Source organism: Acanthopagrus latus, chromosome 15, assembly GCF_904848185.1.
Source record: "Acanthopagrus latus isolate v.2019 chromosome 15, fAcaLat1.1, whole genome shotgun sequence".
In the NCBI taxonomy this organism is placed as follows: Eukaryota; Metazoa; Chordata; class Actinopteri; order Spariformes; family Sparidae; genus Acanthopagrus; species Acanthopagrus latus.
In genome coordinates, this window is record NC_051053.1 from 10,130,925 (window position 1) to 10,154,202 (window position 23,278).

The 23,278-nt window shown below is 42.5% G+C and overlaps 1 protein-coding gene across 1 annotated transcript; it reads right to left on the bottom strand.

Moving 5' to 3' along the window:
• Positions 1-721: 721 nt before the first annotated feature.
• Positions 722-21,322, bottom strand: foxn2a (forkhead box N2a). The gene is made up of 6 exons (XM_037124154.1): positions 21,148-21,322; positions 10,623-11,200; positions 7,054-7,178; positions 6,689-6,738; positions 6,000-6,068; positions 722-4,441 (listed from the first exon to the last, which is right to left on the bottom strand). Exons 2-6 carry the CDS (start codon positions 11,184-11,186, stop codon positions 4,017-4,019), a joined length of 1,233 nt encoding a protein of 410 aa, XP_036980049.1. The 5' UTR covers positions 11,187-11,200; positions 21,148-21,322; the 3' UTR covers positions 722-4,016.
• Positions 21,323-23,278: the final 1,956 nt, after the last annotated feature.

Genomic DNA, 23,278 nt, shown 5'->3' on the forward strand with positions numbered 1-23,278 from the left:
GCTGTGTGTGTGTGTGTGTGTGTGTGTGTGTGGAGGGGGGCTGATGCTGCTCTGATTTCCAGCTGAATTGAGGCAGTCAGTAGGGAGAAGCCCCCACTCCTCCAGTCGACACACAGGACTCTATTGAACAATAGAGCTGTGCCAATGGGCCTGAGGCTAGTCAGACAAGCCCTTGTTCAGGGTCACACTGTGTTCATCCCACAGTCCTCCATGACTAATTAACTTACAGCGAAGAGTGTCGTTTGGACATCTGATGATGCATCCATCACTGGCACAGCCCTGGAATTTACATTAATGTGAGGTACATTTTCTGGCAGCCTGCCACGCTGGTGTGTTTAGAAGACACATAGAAGAAAAAGGGAAAGTGTGGCGGAGCCGCCGCGTGTAGTGCCGAGCACAGCTCGTGCAGTCAAAACAGGTCTGAACTGCTGGACTTGGTGGGGAATATTTGCCAGCTGTAACATGGTTATGTGAAAACTGAGAAAGCAGCGACATGGAGAAGCAGCCACACACTCTAAAGAATGGATTATTATTAGTGAGAATTTTGATCCTGTGGCCTTCACAGCAGGTGGCAATGTTGATCAAAAATGCAGCTACTAATGTAAAGTGATGGCATTCATGTGTTGTGGAGGAGAGTAAGGAGGGCAAGAAAAATGTGTCAAGTCTCATTTGCAGTAAGAGACAGAGCTGCAGCTCAGACTGAAATAAAGAGATGCTTCACAACGGTAACAAGAACAGGTTTTTATTAATATTTTGTAATACCATATATAATGCAATTGCATATCTTTGGCGAAAATAAATCTTATAAACATTTTATCAACAGAGGTTAGCATACAAAAACCAAAAGGTGTGTCGGTCCAAGAGACATGGCAGACAACTGACACAAACTGATACTGGGTTGGCAGCTTTGTCAAATGCAACATAATGTTCATCATACCCATGGGAACTGCAACAGAATTTTGAGAATCACATAATCAATATTCAGTGTTGAGCGATGATGCGACCGGGTTTGGGGTTTGTCAAGTCAGACCCCAAAACATTTAGGTAACTTGACGGCAGATCATCTCGACTCAGTGACGCTTTGAGACCAAACATAACATTTCTTTTGCAAGTGCTACAGAAAGAATGAGTGAGATTTTCCTCTACAAGTCTCTCCATAATTTTTCCGCATTTGTCCGTGTACTTAAATGTAGTAAACTACACAGCAGCAGCCTGGGGGGAGGGGGCTGAGTTAGTTAGTTCAACATCCCATAACAATACCTCGAAGCATGAGTTATGAGTGGCAGTATTCTTCTTTTTTTCTTTTTAGATTCTAAACTGTGAAGAGGTTGAGAGCTAATCTTCAATTTTGTGACTACCTTAGTCATAACATCTAAAACATAAACATGAGGCAAATGTAAAAATGATTCAATCATCTTCAAAGAACTTCTACAGTACATGGGGAATGTGTTCATGTTACATTTTTCTCCCCAGCTGTACATCAATTTTGGCAACAAAAGGTTTCAGGATCAATGTTAATTAACTGTTGTCTATCCAGTTCTAACACAAAGCAAAACAAAACATCAAGAAAACCTGGCAGTCATGGTTAAATTGGGAAAAATAAAATAAAACACCCGCTCTAAAGACAATAGACATTGGCAAAATACTTCATCACTATAACATAGTGAAAGAAAAAAAAGGTGTATTGCTGTAAAATAAGACAAGGAGAAAAATAAAATACTTATTAAGAGATGTTCACAGAGGGAGAAAAAAAAATAAATGTGCTTAGTCATTTGTTTCAAATGACCTGTATCTGATAGCATTCAATAATCCCATAAATTAATGTCATAAATAAGGTGATGATTAATGAACAACAATTTGTTCTTTTTTTCACAGCTAAACAAAACCAGTGTATGCAAGTATTACTTCAGAGAACTGCAGCTTACTCTGCTGTTTCAAACTCTAAAGCGACGAAAATAAACCAAGAGATTGGTTAAGTCACTGCAACGACTAGAGTCCTCTCCCATTTCCTGTTCGGAGGATTCAGAAAAAGTAGGGCATTGTTGCTCTAAATCACAACGACACTGTGGCAGCAGGGGGATATGGTGACCATGGCCCTTCGCAGTTTTACATCAGTGGCACAAGAAAATGTTTGGCACTGACCATGCATGCTATACTAACAGTCACTGTGACACAATGTGATCCAGTACTGTGGGTAATAAAAAAAAAAAAAAGTGTTGCCCTTGTGTGCTTCCATGCTACCTTGTATTGTACGCTGCTTTTTCAAAAGCTCAAATGAGAATTGTGGCATTTTACACAACTTCCTCTCCGTGAACTTCATGCAATCAACTGACAATAAACACTCCGTTTCTCATTGCGAGAAGAGTGTGCACACTTCCTTATTTTGTTCTCAGAGGAAGAGCAAGGACGCAACACTGGTGGCAGGCGAGAACTGAGGGCACAACATGAGCGCGGCACAGGTCTTCAACATCTCGCCTACGAGTCCAGTTCTGTCCAGCCACAGCTGCTTTGTCCCCGTCTCATTCTTTGATTGAACGTGGTCTGCACTATTCATTTCAGAACCAAAACACACGCCCGAGTTGTGACTTAACTTGGCTGCTGGATCAGCTGACAGGGAATTAGCTGTATCATTTTCCGAAGTACATGGTTGAAAACACAAGGAGAACACGTGGAGGTATAATCAAACTGCAAACTCAAATAATGGAGCAAGAAGTTCCCACCACTCCTGTTTCTCTGACTATAAACCAGCTTTGCATTCAAAATGGACCAGAAGCAAGCAGCCCTACAACACAGCTTAAGCAAGGAGATCTGTCTTTACACCAACCACATTCAATGGAGCAGTATGACTACTTTGTCAGTAGAAACAAAGTGCTCGACCATCTCAAACTCTTCTCAGGTTTAGGCTGAAGTCGACATGCACTATGATATACACACACACGCACACACGAAAATAAAATAAAACCTACGGTGGATAACCTATGAACACACAGTGAACATCTGGCAATACGCAGCAGATGTAAACTTTGCATAGGCTGTCGTCAAACATGTGAATATATGCTCCGTGTCTGCACAGGAAATGTCAAAAACACACTGATGAATGAAAGAGGGGTCGACAGGGCCACCAGTGGATTGGCAAATAAAATGAAGACAGGTTTCACTTGTGTCGCACGGCAATGGTCGCACAAAACTGAGCTAAGTAGTATAGCTAACTTTGCAACTAAATTTTGGCAGTGGCAGAGTAATACCATTTCCACATCTTGCTAATCCTGAAACACAGCCAGAGCTCGTGTGTAATAAAGTTTACCCCGTAACAAGATCTGAGTACTACTCCTTTCGTTCTCTTAATTGTAAAGTTTAACTAGCACACTTGCCTCGGATAAAAGCCGCCGCGAAATGATGTGAAAAAAGTTAAGGTTGTGGATTAATTATTGCGTCTCTCTTACAAGAGAATTCGTAGAGCAAGGGTTCCTTTCAAAACAGTGGCGATTTTTTTTTCCTTTAGCACAAAAAGGAGAAACTGATATAACACCAGGAGGTTAGATTTTGTCTGTTACAAACATGCACTCATTCGCTTCATAAATAGATTCACTTGGAAGAGGATACAGGTTTGAGGAGGAAGCATGCAACGCTTTGAGTTATAAAACCTTCAGCTTTTTTTCCCATTTTGTCTCTCAGAGGAAAAATTCTTGAATCACAATCTTCTAATCCAACAGAAGCAGGCGGGTCGTTTTGGATAGGTTTCATGATGGTTCTCCATAGCCCAAGCACCCATCCCCAGAAGATACCCCCGAAGTTACAAAAGTCTCTATATGGCTTTGTTCTCCTGTGTGAACGATACTATTGCCATTTGTTTTGTTGGACATGGATACTCCTGAACAAAAAGGAAAGGCTCGAAATGGCCAATGAACGATCAGATTAGGAGAAGGAGGCACACTGGGATGCACGATCAGGGGTCAGAGGTTAGGGTTCACAGGGTCTGGAGTCTGATGGTGGCCAAAAAAAAAAAGAAGAAATCTTTATTTCCTGTTAAGTTTTGTGCTCTTTACAGTGCGTTTGGAGCCCTCCATGCAGCTGCGTATACCGGCGAGGTGAAGCAAAGAACCGGCGGCTTCCTTCAGCTCCTCATCCAGCTCTGGCTTGACCTCGCGTCGCGGCCTCTTGCCGACGGGCCACTTGATGGCGGGTGGGCGGCGAGAAGTCTGGTGGACGCCCCTCTCGTCCCAGAGGTCGGAGTCCTCGTCGCTGTGGAAGCCCTCGCTGCCGGCACGGCGGGACTGCCTGCCGTCGCAGCCCCCTTCATCCAGGGAGGAGAGAGACGAGGAGGAGGAGCGGGAGGAGCAGCGCTGCAGGGCGACGCTGCTGTAGTTGTGGTCCTGCTTTGGATCGCTGCTCACCAGGACAGAATCGGGCCGGGAGAGGTCCAATGGGCCGTCAGAATTGCCTAAGGAGAATGCAAAAGGAGATTTGAAAGCATGTAACAACACCATAAACACTCTAACGTGGACTATAACACAGTCCATGTTATACTTATGGCTGGTGTTTAGAATAGGTTAAGACAGATATCAACTAAATTCTAATGGAACTTTACAGCAAACTAGGTTGTGTTAGGGGGGGTTTTATTTGGGAAAGAAAAAGCAGAAACCAGACACAGTCAACCACAGACTGTAACTTTAGCTTGCTTTGTTTACAAGCATAAAGCAGAACCAAAAGTTGTCTGGGCCCAAGAGGGAAAACCTGTTATAAAAATATCTTGCTGCATGCATGTTAAAGCAGAAATGCCATCAAGTACAAATGTTAGCATTAACAGCAAAGTGATCCTTAGAGTCACTGCATCAAATGAATTCAGTGCAAGCAAATAAATTATGACCCAATTTAAAAAAATGTAAAACTCCCAGGCAAGTTCTTTCTTTAAACTTTGTAAGAAGGCCCTACACAAAAAAGAAATGACGAAAGCTAATCTCAACAAAGACATTTTCTTAACAGATCTTATGTAAAAGATTTAGTTGTTTTGTTTGAACATCTTAAACAATAATGTTATCAGGTGCTGGTAACTGGATTTTGTCACCTATGGACAGAGCCAGGCTAGCTTCCAGTGTTTGTGCTAAGCCAAGCTATAAAAATCAAAATAATTATTCAAAAGCATTTTAGAATTAATCATACGTTAAAGGGATAGTTCAACATTTCTACTAGTCATGGTTTATCACGTCCAGCACAATTGCAATAATGATCTAAATATTCTTAAAACTTTTAATATAAAACCTGAAATTGCATTTAAACTGTCATCCCTTTAACATTATATTTAGTCAGGAAACACACTGTTTTATAGCATCGCATATACGATGCACATCTTTTAATAAATGAAAAACAAATGTTCAAAGAATCTAAACAAGTAATCATGAATCAAAAGGTCTTCCTACACATTTAACATGTGATTTTATATTGTGATCTGCAGTAACATATTTTATCATCCCATCCCTAATTTCGACAGATTAAACAATAACCTGTTTGTAAGCGTTAGAGGTGCTAATGCGTGGATAGAACCAGTTAAGCCGTTTCCCCCTCTTTCCAGTCTTTGTGCTAGGTTATACGGCTACGGCCATACTCATAATAATAATAATATCAATAATAACATTTTTTTCACTAAAATCTATTAAAATCATTATGATTTAACAGTTAATGAAAATGTTTTCTTATATTTGGAGTTCAATATTTGGAGGATACGGCATTTCTGCAGCACAACAGTACTTTCTTTTAGTAATGTTTTACCCACATCTAAAAGTTGCCACTTTACAGAAAAATTGAACAGAATCAGGAAAGAGTAATGTTCTTCAAACCTTCCTGCACGAGAACCAACATTTTGCTTACAACAACAGGTGACACACATATCACAAATTAAAGCACACAAAATAAAAGAAGATTTAAGCAATGACAGGGTGGTAATGTCGTGGGTAGGACACAAAAAAGTTGGTGAAAGTATGGCTGCTTGTGGATTCTCTTACATGGGTCAACGTGGTGCCCGGGGGCAGAGTTTAAGAGCATCATGGCAGTGGCAGCATCAATGTCAGACTCTGGAAGAGGAGAGAACATGCATGATGGTCAGTCCTAAAGAGTGAAAGCATGGTAGCATGGCATCTCTACCAGGACTGGGAGGACTGGGGTGTTTTCATCATTTTAAACTAGAGATAAAGTGACCCAATCAATGCTTAGTGAATGGATTGGCCGAAACAAACCAGAGGATTAACTCCAGCAACTGATATTGTGAGTGCATCCGATATATTCAGAGCTGACAAAGTGTCTAAAAGCCTCGTAGCTCACTTCTGGGGCTCTAAATTATTAATGATTACAGTGAGACTGAGTGCTCGACACTCTGCACCAGCAGAACCTCTGCCTGTCGTCAAGGTTACAGATCCAAGAGGCAGAGGCGGGGGGAAGAGGAGGCTGAGACATCGACAGGGAGCTCTCAACATTATGGTCTACATGAGGCATCAATGACTTGAAAGCAAGAAATCAAACCAAGAGTTGAGAATAAAAGCACAGTGATGCTGAATGTTCTGGGACTGAAATGTGCAACATAATCAAAATACTGCACAAACACAAACTCAAACTATACATTTACACATTCTTGCTCGGCAGGCGGCTTTTATTGTGCATATCCAAACTTAAACAATGAAGTTTGCTTCCGTCTCACCTTTAAACGAGCAGCCTTGTAGAAAGAGATGGCGGGGGGGTGAGGAGGCACTGTAGAAGGTTAAAAAAAAAAAAAAAAATGCATGAAGGCTCACATTTGCAAAAATAAAAAGTTAATTGTGACCCTTCAAACCTTTGAGTTATTTTGAATTTTTTTATTTGAATTTCAAATAAGTAGAAAAGCACTCAAAATCAAGTCAAAACCTACACTAACAAGTCCAGTAAATAAATGGTTTATGGTAGCACTGATTTGACAGAGACAGAAGCGATGTGCCAAGTCTGGCTTGCAAAGCAATTTCCTGCAACATCAAAGCCAACACAAACACATTATTCAAAACACGCCAAGAGTGGCTGATGACAGTTTACCTGGGTGGGGAGGCGGGTGGTGTGCAGAAGGCATGTGCGGCAGGGAAGTGCTGCTTCTTAAGGGCTTGGATCAGGTTGGGGCGATACTCGGGGTCAACACACCAGAGAGAACCTTTTCCATTGGCCTGTAGGGAAAAGTAGGGACGGTCAAACTTCTACATCTACCTCAAAGGCCTCAAAGTAAGAAACTTGTGGGGGGAATTTTGATTCAAAGACATGTTCTTATAAATAGTCCCGATGCCTGACCACAACAAAAATATGTTACAGAACTGCCATAGGTTTGTATAATCTAAATTCTGAGACAAGACGCAAAAATTACATTTAGATTCAGCGTTTCTAACCAAAACCTGTATCCGTGAAGCCCAACATAAAGGTTGAAACCTTGTTAAAAATACATTTGCAAAGCCGCCTTTTCTATTGCTTAAAAACATGCATTGTTTATTTTCATGTTGGTCAGCTTCTAATCTTTTTCACTACCTTAATGAGTGCATTAATACACTTGCCAACTGTTGCTCTCAAAACCAGCAACGTGACTGTTTATCACATGGTCAATGTGCATGAATGGTTAGTATTAGTATTTCCCCTACGAGAGAAAACATTTCTTCACTGTGGTGCCAGTGGTCACATACTTCACACTGTTCATTTAAAGATACACTGAGAGAGTTAGCAATCAATGTTTGTGATCCGTGTAATTGCAGAGCACTACAAATGATCATGATTTATCAAGAGAGGGAAAAAGACAAATTATGCACATGATTCCACGCACTGGCGTTGTCTTTAGAGAAAGCGCTTTTAATGTTTTCACAGATTCACCTTCCTGCTGTGAGCTACAGAGACACCTGAACGTGAACATTATATCAAATATTATATATTATTAATACACAATTATGAAAGATTGTGAAATTCATTGTCTTGATCTAATGTGCTGCTTGTTTATTGTCTGCTTCTTGTTTCGTTTATGTTAGAATTTTATGTTGTTTGTTTTCATTTGTTGTTTGTGGTTAAATATAGGTTAAATGAAATGTTAAAAAAAAGGGGAAGTGTAACCTAACCTTTAAGAGACTACTCTCTTCAAGGTTAAAGGTCACTGTGGCAAAGCAAATGACTTTTTCAACTATAAGCAATAATAGAACTTTTTATACAAGATGTGCCTAAATTCCTTAAAACCAAAAAGAAAGTAAATAAAAATGGTGACATACCTAAACTACATGTGGCTGTACCCTATTCTTTATTCATCCAAATAATGCACAGAATTATTTATCAAATGGTTTGCAATCAGAACATTCTCAGCAGACAAACTGAGTACTACATACAGGAGACCGCAGCGAAAGCAGCATAGTGATGTGTCAGATACCTTTACAGCAAGTCTCATTTTGCACAAATGGCAAAACAATGGAGCAATAGTTCTTTAAGAAGGACTTGATCATAAACCACACAGTGGAAACAGAAAATGCATAACTAAGAATTCCTTCACAGCCTGAACAAAAGGAGGAAATAGCTGCTCTGCAGCTCTGTGCGAGGAGGGAATTTGTCTGTTGGTGATGTGTGCGGGAGTGTGTTAACTGTCACTTTATCTGATGGCGGCGTACTGCCCAGTCTGGGAGGAGAACAGAGTGAGGGAAGGAGGGAGGGAGGGAGGAGAATAACCTTGACTCAGATTACCAACCAGCCCTGATGCAGGAAGAAGGAAATGTCTCTATGGCAACGGAAACCACCAGCGAGCGTCATGTGACAATGGTGCCGGTCTCTCAACAGACGAAGGGCTCATGCTGTGCACCTGCACGCTGAGCGGCCTGCGCCTCACCATGTTGCTACTCGCTGAGTGCTAACCACCATTCCCTCCCCACAGTGGGAAAATACAAGGTCTTAGCCAGGCGCAGCCTTGGCACCACGGGCTCTACCGGTCACAAGTCAGAACTCATACTGCAGCTCAATATGGCTACCGTCGTGTCAGTTCCTGGATCAGTATAACATACAACACAACAACAACACAAGTGTGACGCAGGTCTGACTGTACTCTTAGAATCCCCCCGCCCTTCTCTAAAACTTGAGCAGCATTAGCAATAAACTGAAGAGAACCAAAAAAACTAATCATTATTGACATGTTCAGCACATTGTTAATTAGCTTCTGATTATGAGCACTGGGGTCCCATACGAGCATGTTCTGTTAAACTTGAACTTGTTTTTTTTTTTTTTGAGCACTGCTTTAGTGTTCTTTGCTTATGTAACCAAGTGACAATCAATCAAAACAAAATCAAACCACACCTTAACAGTCATGATGATGCAGAGAAGCTGTCTGTAATAGTGTTAGACTTGTGAGAAAACACCAAAAACCCTTTTTGAGCTGTTTCCTTTACCTTTTCTTGAGCCAATATTGGCCAGTCATGAATATATTGTATTGTTGTCCAATATGCATCTAAATAAAAACTTTCTTTCTCAAAGATCATAATGCAGACAATGCTCCTTGAGGTAATTTAACTATTAAATTCCTATTTAATTTTAGCTTTTTCAGTGCTTTGATGTCATTTTAGAAAATAACGTTTACTATTCTCCTGAGATATATACCTTTGTCAAATGTTACATTTGAGGGATTATTGCAAAAATCAGTAACAGCCCCAAAATTCAGGCTCAAACCTCTCCTGTTTCTCACCGTATTTCTCAACAAAAATACTGGAAAAGTTAAACAGAAATAGCAACCATTAGGAATTGAAGTCACCACTTCACATCCAATCTTTTACTAATTTCCCCTTCAGTTCACACAAATGTTTGTGCAGGACTGCATTCATCCTTCTTCCACAAGTATATGTGGAGGTCAACATCTTACGGGGGGGCAAACACAAGTAAACACAACCGGAGCGGAACAAAGATTCTCTCCACAAACTCCTTCCACTTTAGGTCACGTTTGCTCTATTCTCACAGAGATACATCGAGGTTGCCGACTATGGGATGCTCCTCTCCCTGGTTAAAACTGTTGCACTACCTTGTAATGCTACGTGAGATAAAGTCCTATCTTGGTGTGCTGTGTTTGTATTTCCTGTGAAGGAGTATCTGTGACCTTGACTGGATTCCACCCTTATCGTAGCAGAGTCAGAGGTCCCTACGGCTGAGTTACAGACCCAGACACATGAGCCACACTGTAACACACTGTTAATAGAGCTGCAACTAATGATTATTTTCATTTTTTCATTATTTATTTTATCAATTAATCGTTAAATCCGTAAAATCTCAAAACATATTTGAAAAAAATGCCCATCACAATTTCCCAGAGGCCAAATTGACATCCTCACAAAGGTTGTATTATCCAACAAACAGTCCAGAACTCTTCATTTACTACTACTACAAAAGTTGATGATGAATTTTCATTCGACTCGAGTCAATTAATAGACTAATCGTTGCAGCTCTGTAAACCAACTCTGTTTTGCTAAACAAAGCAGACAAATCTTGGCCCATGGGTATTTTTAAGATCACATACAACAACAATGCAAAGACAACACTTACAAGAAGCATAATTTAAACAGTGCATACAAGTTTAAATAAGTGTATTAAAGTTAGACAGTTTGCTAACCTACCTTTCCCAAACTCCTTTCGACCTTGAGGAAGCATTTGTTCAGGGACAAGTTGTGACGAACGGAGTTCTTCCAGCCAGTGGGAGCGTTGGAGAAATAAGGGAAGTGCTCGAGAATCCAGCCGTAGATTTCTTTAACAGGCAAAGATTTGCTGGGAGACTGCTCAATGGCCATGTAGATGAGGAGGGAAAACGAGAAAGGAGGCTTCGACTTCAACGAGTCCCGTTCCCTGCCTCTGCCATGTGATGAAGTTGAGGAGGAGGACGATGGGCCCTGGTTGGGGCCGAGGTCTCCCTCTATGTCAAAGAGGGGGCTGCCACTGGGCTGAGCTTCTGGACCTCCCAGAGTGAAGTTCTGAAGCAGGTTCTCGTGCAGCCAGTTGAGGTTGGTGAGCTCCTCATCCTCATTGCCCCCGGTCCGATCCACACTGGTCGCAAGCGGACTGGATGCACACTCAGCCTCAGGCAGTGTCCCCACACCACAAACACCTCTGAGCCCTGTCCGCTCTTCTTGCATACCCGGAATTTCCGTTTTCTTATCTGGTGACATCCCAATGATTGGACCCATTAAACCAAAGAGGTCTAGAGAGAGGAGAAAAGAGGTTGTTAATACTAAACAGCTTATAGACAGTTTTTATCAGATGACTTCAAAACAGTATGAAATTAATGGATGCAACATAATGGAATGATGTGCTCTTCCAAGCGTCAGCCTTGTTTTCTTAAGTTTTCTCATGGGATACACCCCCTGTGGCTGTGCCTGTCTACTGCCATCCCATTCCCTGGCCCTCTCACTGCCCCTCTCCTCCACGCCTGGCAAGGACGGAGAGGCTCTCAGCACCGACCCCTCCCTCCCCCTTGACTCCAGCTGAGGACCATCGAGGACGTCCTCTCAAGAAACTGAACCGACTTAAGGCTCCACTCCTTGACGCCCACCTTGTCTCAGACAAGAACCAGCTGCTCGTTATGTGTAAATGAGCATGAGACCATCCAACAACTGCAGGAATGAGTGGATGGCTCTTACAGATTGATCTGCATTCAGCCAAGATCAAGTCTCAATTTGTCACATGCCAGATTAAGTAGTGTAAAGAGGCTATGGATCCACAAGTTGTTTGTCATTTGACAGCAACAGGAAATTCAATATTGCCAGAGTCCTGTATCATTAAACAAATCCAAAAAAGTACCTCCATTCATATGACAATGATTTCACTTTTTCACTTTTTTTTTTAATTTGTCCAAGAAAATGTTTTCATTCGTGATCAGTTAACTAGTGGGCAATCTGCACTTGCACTTCCCTTCTTATCTGATGTCAAAAAAAAATCTAAAAACAAATAATCTGTAACATGCATCCCTCAATTTAACCTCAAGTACTGAGTTATGATTTGGATTAGAGCAACAGGAAAACTGTCTCTGAACACCACAAGATGCAATAGGTAAATAAGTACATATTTAAACCTGAATAACTCTGTTTGAACCAGAAAATACAAGCTATGGTCTTTTATACTGGTTAGTGAGGCCAAGAGCACAAAGAGATCCCTCTCTGGCTCAGCTCACAACAAGCTTTATGTCCTGGGTGTCACCATGCCAACCATGCCGTCCCTTCAATTTAGAGCACAAATCCCACAAACAAGATAAATAGATGAAATAAGAAAATAAGTAATCCATGTTGGCTGGCTCTGCCACAGAATGTGCTGAAAATGGTCCCACTGGATACCAGGTTCCCCTGGTCCGGGGTGGTCTGGGATGTTCTGGATCCAGATCAAGATAGGAGAAGGGGTTGGGAGCTTGGAGAGGTAATGGCAAATGTGAACTAGTGGTTAAGGGATATCTTCTCATTTTTGCAAAAAGAGGAGAATTGGGTCAAACTTAGCACAGCGGGTGAGACAGGATAGGGAGTGTTCTCACACACACACACACACACACACACACACACACACACACACACACACACACACACACACACACACACACACACACACACACACACACACACACACACACACACACACACACACACACAAATCAGTTCGTCAAAGCCAGTCAGTGATGACAGAAGGGGTGCATTTACAAAATTACCAGTCGACTCTTAATGAGGGGATAAACGTATGGCAAACAGATCCTATTTTGGCATAGAGTGACTTCTAAATCAAAGCGCCTGATTTATTTAGCTAAATGGACAAATGCTTCTTTCAAAATGGTACTTCCTGTCTACTCCATATATGGGGTCATGTAGGCTACACTGTGTCCTGCATTCTGCCTGTCAGTCCTCCATCGTCATCGCTTTAAATTGTCAGCACCATTGATGTTTCCTGGTGTACCACATGCACTTCTGCGATTTTTATCACCAAAAAAAGGGAAGTAAGTCAAAGAGCTTTCCAGGCCAAAGGCAAAGAGGGAACATAGGAAGAGACACAACAATAGAAAAACTGTTTCATGGAAGAACAGAGCAAACAGACAGAAGGAGAGAGACCAAGAGACAGAGAAAGACAGACAGAGGGAGAGAGAGCGCCAGCTGAGACTCTGTGGTGGTAGTGAGGTAGGCTATGTAAGTTATATCCTCAGTCTAGGATGAATCACAGCTCTCAGCAAAGTAGAGCAATCAGATATGTCAGGCAGCGCGAGAACTGCCCATTTGTGTTAAAAGAAAATCTCTGCTCAAGAGACCGAAAACACGAGAAGATATCCCTCGACATGACAGGTTCCTACTAGAACTGGGACTGCTCAGCCAGACAAGCCTGCAGTTTTGGAGGACAATATAATTTATCCTTCCAAGGAATCACTTCAGATTGAAGCTTTGAATTCTAAATGCTTCAGTACAATCAGGTGAAAAACATGTATATACTTTCCGGTCCGAGAGCAATACCCCTAATTTAGACTGTTCTTGTGAGTTTAAGTCAAGCCTATATCCATGACTGTGCTACCCAATACCTGTGTATAGCAAACATTAAGGTCAGAATAAACCACAAGCCAACACAGGTGTGGCAAAGAAGTTCAAGACTACATCGCTCTTTGTTTGATTAGAAGGTGTGGTTTCTTGATACTGGGTCAACAGTAAACACTCCACATGCTTGTGCTTTTCATTTGGCGGGCCATGACTGTCTGTACACTTTATTCAGTTTAGTGGCAGGCAGAGGAGAAGAAGTCACAGCCTGGGTAAAGTGTCACATGACTGATTAACCTTAAAGAACAAAAGAGCTTCACTTCAGTCCATTTTCACAGCCCTGACCTCTCAGCTGGGCTCTTGGGTGGCAGGGAGCGCTTATCCTCTTTTGAGTAGCTCCTCCAGAAGACCGCCGTTTAAATATCAACAGATGTATCGTGGTGGACGACACAGAAAGCTGTCCTGCATCCAGCCAAACACAGGAAGTGTTTTACTGTGACTGCAGCTGGTCAATTACGCACTGCTGTAGCGATGATCGCAGCTATCATTGCTCTTATGAAAAAGGCATCAAAGAGAGGCAGTTGGGAATGCGATGAATAATGGGACACTAGTGTGTACAGAGTGGAGAGGGGGAGAGGGAGCTAATAAGCTGCACTGGCCTGTTGACTGCAGCTCATCCTTGAAAATACACCAAAGCTGCAATGGTGCTGACCTGATGGCTCATCTGCAAGTTAAAATAGCCCCGCGCACCGCCAGCCTCATCATATTCATGTGCAAACAGGCGGGCACTAACAGCAGGTGCCAAGGCACATTTTTCCCCCCTTTTCAAACTGCTCTTTTATCCTGTTAAGCACTTAGCCTATTCAAAAATACACAAAGACATATGGAGATGGCTTTAAGTGGCAAATCAAGCCGTTGACGTGTCAAATATGTACAGGGGAATGTAAAGGAGACGATGGCAGCGGCAGCAAAATGAAGAGGTGCCGGTTTGAGATGGTTCCTGGGAGTGAATCTCATGATCAGGATTCAGTTGCCACGGCAGCCAATGTTGTAAGGGAAGCAATTGTGCTCATGTCTGTGCATGAAGAGAGAGCTAATGTGGGGAGATCAATACAGGCGGAAAATGCTGAGGCCAGCAGTCTGCTGCTGTTCTCCACAAACCTGTCTGACAAAGAGCAGCGGGAAAGGCCACAGCCAACCTGGTTGTCATGGCAGGACTGACTTAGTGCCATTAAGGCATACTGAACGCACTAGACAGCTATTTTTGTTCAGTAAAAAATTACATAAAATTTATCATTTTTCTGTAAAATTTGGGAACAAGTACTCTAGAGATTATGTATGTAGCTGCCTTAAATTCACACACAGATGTAATCTTGCCACACCCTCTTTACAAGATGTATTCCAGTTGACACAAACCAGTTACACCTCTGTAATAGATACACAGAGGTGTGTCGCAAAGCCCCACGGCGAGGGCTGTTATTTGAAACCCTAACTGATATTTAGGTGACTACCCAGTCTGGTTGGAGCTCTGAAAAATGTGAATGAGACAAAGGGGGGCTGAGTTAGAGAGGGAGAGAGAGGGGCTGTTCCAGAGCGAGGTAGCCAAGAGTGGCAGTCTTTTTTATTTCATGAGAGGGTCAAATTATGTCATGACAAGTAAAGCATCCATTAATGTGAAGGCTAATCAGGCTACTGTTAAAGCACATCTAAATGATACATTCTCTAATAAAACTACTCAATGGTTTAAAACGATCTACTTGGAGCCCGAGGTGAGAGCGAATGAAAAAGCTTGCACAAAGCATTACAATTGGCCCCGCACTCAGCTTATACAAAGGAGCAGTTGTTTTTGCTCCAGTCATGTTTCAGAAGCGCTCAGTATTCACCTCACAGTTTCAAACAGTGGACCGGGAGGGGAGGAAACACCTCCTGCCTGTTGAGGAAGTTCATTTTCAGAAAACAAACGCAGACTTCACACAGAGACAGCAAGGTTCTGCTCTACACCACAACAGTGGACTGGAGCGGCGAGGGGCCGAGAGGCAGCGTTTATTAGACCAGTGGTATTTACTTTGGCAATCTATGAATTCCAGCAGCATGTAGCTTATAGACCGCTGACAAACACCCGAGCCGAACATAATGAAATGACTGATGCAATCACTTATCAGCTGGGGGAAAAACAAGAAAACAAAACAAGGAGACATTAACTTCACACAGTGATTTCAAACTCAAACACACAGGACTGCACTTCGACCATCAACAGAGGTGAGGCCTGTAAAAGTGCATGCCAGCCCCCAGCCAACAGTGAAACCTTATCTCTTGGGTCATGTGGCTCTAAGTTAAGTGTACAAACACTCACCACCAATCAGCCTACGCAACAGCCTCGTATACTTTTTAACACCAAAAACAGCACTAACTGCCTGAGTATCTCCTCTGCAGTAGGGTCGAAGTCTATGTGATAAACATTTGAAAGGAACATTTTAATCAAGTTTCTATATACTTAGAGGCACAATGAGGCACAGTGAACTGACTGGATTGTTAGTTAAAATTTCAAAATAAGCCCTTCTGGATGAGATTACGTTCCATTTAAATACTGCAAATGTCTGCAAAAGAAGTTCTGTGTGCAAGACAAAGTGACAAAAGTCTTCCCGAATTACAGCAAATTATAATAAAATCTTTCTTAAACTATCTATGTCAAGTACCGTGAGAAGCAACAGAAAACAAGTAACTTGCTGTCCAAGATTCAAAGTATTTACTGAAGCTTCTGAAGTGAGTAAATGAACTTAAGCAATTATGAGCATGCAGTAAGCAGCAGAAATATAAAAAGATGAGCTCAGTGCATGTGTTCTGTTTGTTACATTACAGCCTCTTATATTTACATTTTATTCCATTGTGTTGACTCAACATCACTGACAAGCCCCCCCCCCCCTGCAGTTTAGTTTGGAGTATGCACAAAATCTTTTTTTTTTTTCATATTAAACAAAATAAGCTTAACTTCTCCAAAGAGTCAGAGTTTGAAGTTGTAAAACAAACAGTCTAACAAGAACATTTCCTGTAGGTCCTTATTTACCATCTCTCAATACAAGAAATGTTTATGCAGCGCTACAGCACAGTGCAATATTAAAAAGAGACGAGAGCAAATTTCTCACATGGAAACCTATAAAGCATTACAATATAATGTCAGAAAGAGAAATCCATTCACATATTTGGTGCCTTTGTGTTTCTGTTACATAACCTGCTCAAATGAAGTTTACTTTATATTTCAAACAAACTTTATTTTGGCAAAAAATCACCATGGTGATGTGATGACAATGCCAGACGTTTAAAAATAGCAATGCTCTTGTAAACTGAGCTTCATATTTATTCATGGATTCAGCTGTTTCAAGCACAGAGCCCGGTATAAGACTCTCATTCAAGGAACAGTGGCAGATGCATCAGCTTCATGTTTACATTCTCAGCCCTTTACCAGTGCTGTTCCAAGGACAACACTGTTTACAACTAAAGTTCTGTTGCTCCCTGGTTGGCACTGGGTCCGAACTTTGGTAAGGTGACGGTACAATCCCCAATGGCCTCACACATCCTCGAAAATCACGATCATCTGCAGACAAGCTGATCAAGCCTGCGTCATTGTTGTCAGACTGCCGTCAATTAAATAAATCCAGTTAATTCAACCCGAGGTGACGAGACAAAGGCCCATTGTGACGCAGAACACAGTCGTGCTTCCCTCTCCCTTCCTCTCAATCAAAGAAACGGTCATATCAGGGTTATGTCAAGGAGGCGGGCCTTAATGGGCTGCGTCTCAAGTCCACCCCATCAGGAATGAGACAGGCGCAGGGACAGGGACAGTTGGGGGGTAAAAGAGGGGCAAGGAAGGGAGGGGGGGTCAATCATGATAGAGTCAGTGCGTGACCAATGTGACCATTCGAGAGATGTAAAACAATAAGTGGAGTAGACGGAGGGACGCCACAACAGGAATACACACATTGCCCGTATGCAACTTCTGTACACACACATGCAGGGAAAGACGTATGGAGGAAAAACTGAGGTGGAAACTCAAAACATTCATTTTCAAACTGTATATTTAGACTTGACATGGTATGTCTTTTTGTTGATGTTATGACGTTACCTACAATAAGTAGACGCCAGTTTGTAAAATAGTGACAGCTGTTAAGTGGAAAGCTTAGAGGATAAAAATAGGTGCCATTTAGCTGTACTCTGGTCCCCTGGGAGATGCTAAATGATGTGAAACATCACAAAAAAGGGCTGATGAGTTGATCATCTGAAGAGGACATGGAAAGCAGTATCATGACCAGAGCCACTAAATAAAGCACATGGGTGTAAACATCGCACTACAGGTGTTTAACATCTCAGATTCAAGGCTACGACCTATGTTTGATTAGCAGAATGTCACAGGCCTGAGACAACAGTAGACGACCTACTCCTGGGGCTGTCCCTCCTTCAAAACACACACACACACACACACACACACACACACACACACACACACACACACAGTGCAGCTTTAACCATTTAAGCCAACCACCGCATAACTGCATGAAGCTGTCGACTCCGCAAACCAGATAGGCCCACGCCAGCAGTTAGAGCTGGAGCTCACTGATTAATGACTGATTGCATTTGCTCATTTTAACAGCCCTCATAATGGGAAGGCTTCTTTATCAAAAACTATGATGATTTTGGCTGATCTTTAAAAAAAAATAAAAAATACACTACTTCCCACTTTGGATGTGTAAAAACACCGCAATGTGCACGCAACAACGTAATTATGGGAATACACTCATTTCAAGTGAACGGCGGCCGCCAACTTTCTTATCCTGCCAATCGTCAAATTATTCAACCTCCTCCATTACAACGATAATGGCTACCTCAGTCCTACTAACAGGCAGTGAAATCGAAGTCTCAAATGACTTGGTAATTAGGGTTTTTAGAGAACAGTAGGTTATGAAGATTGCTTTTCTGTTCAGGCAGTCTATGAGAATCCAGGTTCAGACTGTGTTAAGCAAAACCAAAAGTTCCTGCCACATGGGTCAGCTTTCATAAGGAATTTAAACACAGTCACTCGTACGCCTACAAAGAACATGGTGTATTTTAGTGGACGCAACCTTTCATTTACTTTGGGTCAGAGTACACAATTCTGTGATAAGGCTGATTGCATGGCAATACCACCATTTCGAAGGGCAGATTCTGTACCACTGGTGTTACAGCTTCAAGTCACAATCCAGTGCCATACCATTTTCTTATTACGGTATTGTATACATTATATCCAGCACATCTTGATAGCTGAACAGGAAAATACAACTCAGTTAGGTTGAAAATGCACTTAGTATGATCGAAATTCACTCCATACAAATGTTGTGCTGTGCTTTGGTGGTCTCTATTGTCATATTGTTTCAATGTTGTCATACATCCTCTGAGGAATATCTTCCTGTTCTGTCCTCGGAACAGTACAATGAAGCAACTTTTCAGACAGAGTGACACCAAAGTGTCTACAAAGTATTAAAAATGAAGTGTGGCATTCTCAGGAGCACTGGAGGAGCATGAGATATATCTGATACCCATTGATTCTATTACTGTGTTGGTACAGTCAACACATGGACAGGGAGCAGTACATTGTCATATCTGATCAGGTAATTAAGCTTTTAAATAAGAAAAAGAAGTTGAGCCTTTGATCTTGTCTGAGTCAATGAATTTAAAAAGAATGCGGACACGCCTGGCTTTACCGTCAGGAGTACATGAAAAAAATACCAGGCAGTTCTATGACTCATGTGATCAATTGTTGCATGAACCACGCTCTTAATTTCAGTTTCAACTTATCTGGCTAAACACATTTGATTTTCATGTGTGCCAGTGACGTATTCAAGCTGTATACACTGTGAGCAGACCCACGAGGAAAGACTTGAATAATCATAAAGATCAGGCACTCTGCCTCCTATTTCACCTTTATTTCACCTCTTGCTAACAATGTAGTAATTCTACCTATTGTTACTACAATGTCTTAGAGGCCTATTCCAGCCATTCAAACGCACTTATGATGGGCCACAACTTAAGATAATTCAATCCCACTAGTAATACTTCACATCCATGAAGTTATTAAAGCCATTTCACGTCAGCAATAAACGCATCACTGGGTCATGACGAGTCTTATTTATAGTAATGAATGTCAGTAAAGTTGGCAGACTCTCGTCTATTCTGGGAGGCAAAAGTACTCACCCTTCAGAGGGTACTGTACATACAAACATGTACAGGATCAGATACATACTACACCTACAAAGACAACAGATGGTTTGACCCACAACATGACCATGGAGATTTCTGGCAATAAAATTATGGCAGATTGACAACATCTGTTTCTTTTTTGTCTGTTTCTGTCCCCTAAGCCCCTGTTGCCTTTGTCTTTCTGTTTATCACCAGGGCTTTAACAACTGTCAAGCAAGGAGAAAGAAACGTCAGTCTACATTAATGTCATAACCTCAAGGAAAAAAAAATTCCCAATGCTTTTCTTTTCTCCTTCAAAACACACACATATAAACCTCAGAGCACACAGTGAATTTTAGATGAAGCCAGTGAGAACGCTGACAGGTAGCAGGTAGAGGGACAACAGGGGCAGACACGTGGAATAACAAAGTATACGAAGACATTTTCAGCGAGAAGATATTAAGTCCACACGACTGGGTTAAACAGAGAAATTTCCCTACACTCTGACATTGTTTGTAGAGCACTCTATATCTGGGACAATCTTGTGATAATCCATTACATCATGTGCTTAGCTAGCCAGTGTAGCCTCCCAACCTCTGCTGCCGTCGATATATAGCATTAAATTCAAATAGTTGTAGCTATGAGGGTCAGACAAATTAACACCGACAAGAAAATGATGTATCGCTGCCTACTACAGCAGGAGGAACTACGCCACAAACAAAGACATTTAACGAAAACAGCGAGTCCAAGCCAAGTGGGGAAGACACACTCAAAGTGCTGTTAGCAAAGAAAACCAATATGCTTTGTAGCTAATGCTAGATATACTGTGGCATTTAATCGCCGCGGACTCAAGACTACACTCAGGCAGTCACAGCCAGTCACACAATGAGCAACACAAAGTTACACGTAATGACGTGGACCATTGCACAACACTTCCCTACTCACGGGGACTCGATACGAACTAACTTAGTGAATTACATTCAGGTCACTTTTAATTAGAGTTAAGTTCCCGAACTGTAAGGTTACCAACGAAAAGCTCAGCCAGCAAAACCCGAGAGGCAAAGTAGCATTAGCAGCCGCTCGGTGGGTAAGTGAGGGGAAATCTGCTGCTAGCGTTAGCATAACATTTTAACTATCCAGAATATTACAGTTATTCTAGATTCAGGTATCAAACCATAACCATTCGTATGTGCTATAAATACCACCCCTCTACTCTTCAAGCTCCGAGCCGAGAGAACAGAGAGAGGTATATAACGTTAACATTAGCTAGCTGGCCACATGCTGTCGCTTGATCTGCCATGCTGGCTGCTCTAAGCAAAGTCACTTGACCACATTTACTTTTAGCTTGTTCGGAACACAACCCGTAATCGGCTGAACACGGTTAAAAACGGTGAGTTGTTTTTTTAAAAAATAAAAATAAAAAATAACACGACCAAATACTCACAATCATGCACGGCGTGCCTCGGTGCGGTGTGTTTAAAGACACGTCTGTGCGCAGTTTATTCAGTTGTCTGTCTCACACAATGTCAGAGATCAGATCAGCAGCTGCTTCCTCCATACACGCAGCGCGCGGATCACACAGCGCACGGCAACGCTACCAAACCCCTCGCCGTCGTCATGGCAACAGGCCCACTTCAGCCAATCAAAACCCCTCCCCTCCTATCTCCCCTGGCAACTGCCGCAGCGCAGGAGCTCCGCGAGCGCGCACGCCATCCTATTTTGCATGGTGAAAATGTGCTTTCACTTTTATCGCCAGCTGCTTGTAACGTAACACAGAGGAGGGAAAATAGTGTTTTAAAAAGATTTATTGACCGATTAAGTGGTGTCGGTGGCGAGGCGGCGGGCGGGGGGGGGGGGGTGAAATTATAATTTAATAAAGTGTGCGCGAGCGATCGAACCGGACGGGTCCCACACAAAACACTCCCGCGTTATTTAGGCTACACAAACACCTCGGGGCGGAGAGAAAGGATGTGTCACCACACCCAGCCTCGTGACGATAGTGGACCCTCAAACAGGGCCCCTCCTAGAGTAAACGATGATACAAGGAGCTAACGTGACCTGTATACACTGCACACAATGGACACATGCTGGGTGATGCCTGAGCACTCAGACAAAGCAAAGGAAAGAAACTGGAGGAATAAATAAAAGGCGCAAGTGTGCGCCTTCTTTGCTGTAGCAGATAAAACTCATCCTCTGTGCATGTGTAATTGAATTACGTGTAGGCCCTACCTGTTATTCACATGAGTGCATGGGTGTGCAGGTCGGTTTCGTGTGTTTTCCCGGCCATCTGATGAGCTTTACCAGGCGACTGACTTCACACCAAACTGCAACTTTCACATTACGGTGATACCTTCCTCATCTCAGCCTCTCCATTTCATAAGCGTACATGAGTGGCTCTCTGTGGACTGATCCAATAGCCGCCATATTTGCTTTTTACAGCATTGAAGCCCAAATACCTGCCATGCAGCAGAGCTGTAAATACTTTTGCAATGGTGTTGATGCACACCCTTGTTTTTCCCCCCGCTTTCAACTGGACAAACAGGCTTTGCACTGGTGAAGCCTAATGTCACAATGAATGCCTGGCGCTTGGTACTTGTCATTAACAGGCTCCTTTAAAGTGTTCCTTGCTTATCTGGTGTTCGATTGTTCAGGTACACTGTGAATAGAAACACTTGTGTATAATTTATGCCTAAAGAGAAGGTGAGGATGATGTGGTGATATTCATCTATCCAACAAAGAAGTGTGTGAGGTGATTTTTCAGAGGTGGGAGCATTCTCCACCACAGCAATTCTTAATTTATTCATTCATGTTTTTGAGCCCTTGCTCAGGTTGCTGTGGCATAATTTTCTGGCACACTGAGCTATTCTTAGGGCCAGCGAGCGGCATAGACTCTGCCCCATTTTTCCTTCCAGTATCACTCCCAGGGATGATGAAGTTGCAATAGCAAACGAGAGAGAGGAGAAGAAGAAGATGCATTAATCACTGGGAAACAGTTGATTGAGGAAGCCTTGGAAAGACAGAACCCATTAGTCTGTGTGCCTGCAGTGGTGCTAATCTGATTGTAAAACTGTTAGGCTAAAACAACATGCCCCACTGACCAGCATCAGATATGTTCATAATGTACTGGAGCATTTCCTGGACCATAGAACATGCTCTCTGCCCAGGCTGCTGATGGAAGGGACTCCAGGAATGATATTTTTTTATGACAAATGCTGTCTTTGTGAGGACTGTTTTTATTTAACAATGGGTGACAATGATTACAGTAAACAGCTCACTTCCTCTCAAAGGGAGCGGGGTGAAGAATAGCAGGATTACAGACTATGAGAGGAGTTCATGTAAGGCAGTAAAAGTGGTCCTGATGAAGGGATGAACAATGAGGGACGCTAGCCCGTGATGGAGAGTAGTGACCGAGCATGAATGAGGGTGCAGTGTGTCTTTGCAGCCAGCCTATGGTGGCATAGCGGTCAGGAGGCCTGCTGCTTTAATGGTCCATAAATCTGTGTGGACTGGCCGGTCTGATGCCGCCCCAGTGAGACCCTCTCATGCGGAAAATGAATCAGACCATTTTTACGGAG

Bases quoted from the DNA above. Each gene is read 5' to 3' on its own strand.
- foxn2a (XM_037124154.1), bottom strand. From the start codon at position 11,186: ATGGGTCCAATCATTGGGATGTCACCAGATAAGAAAACGGAAATTCCG. The intron at 6,739-7,053 runs GTAAACTGTCAT...AACCTTCTACAG, and splicing joins CCACCCGCCTCCCCACCCAG to TGCCTCCTCACCCCCCCGCC. The intron at 6,069-6,688 runs GTGAGACGGAAG...CTCCTCTTCCAG, and splicing joins ACAAGGCTGCTCGTTTAAAG to AGTCTGACATTGATGCTGCC.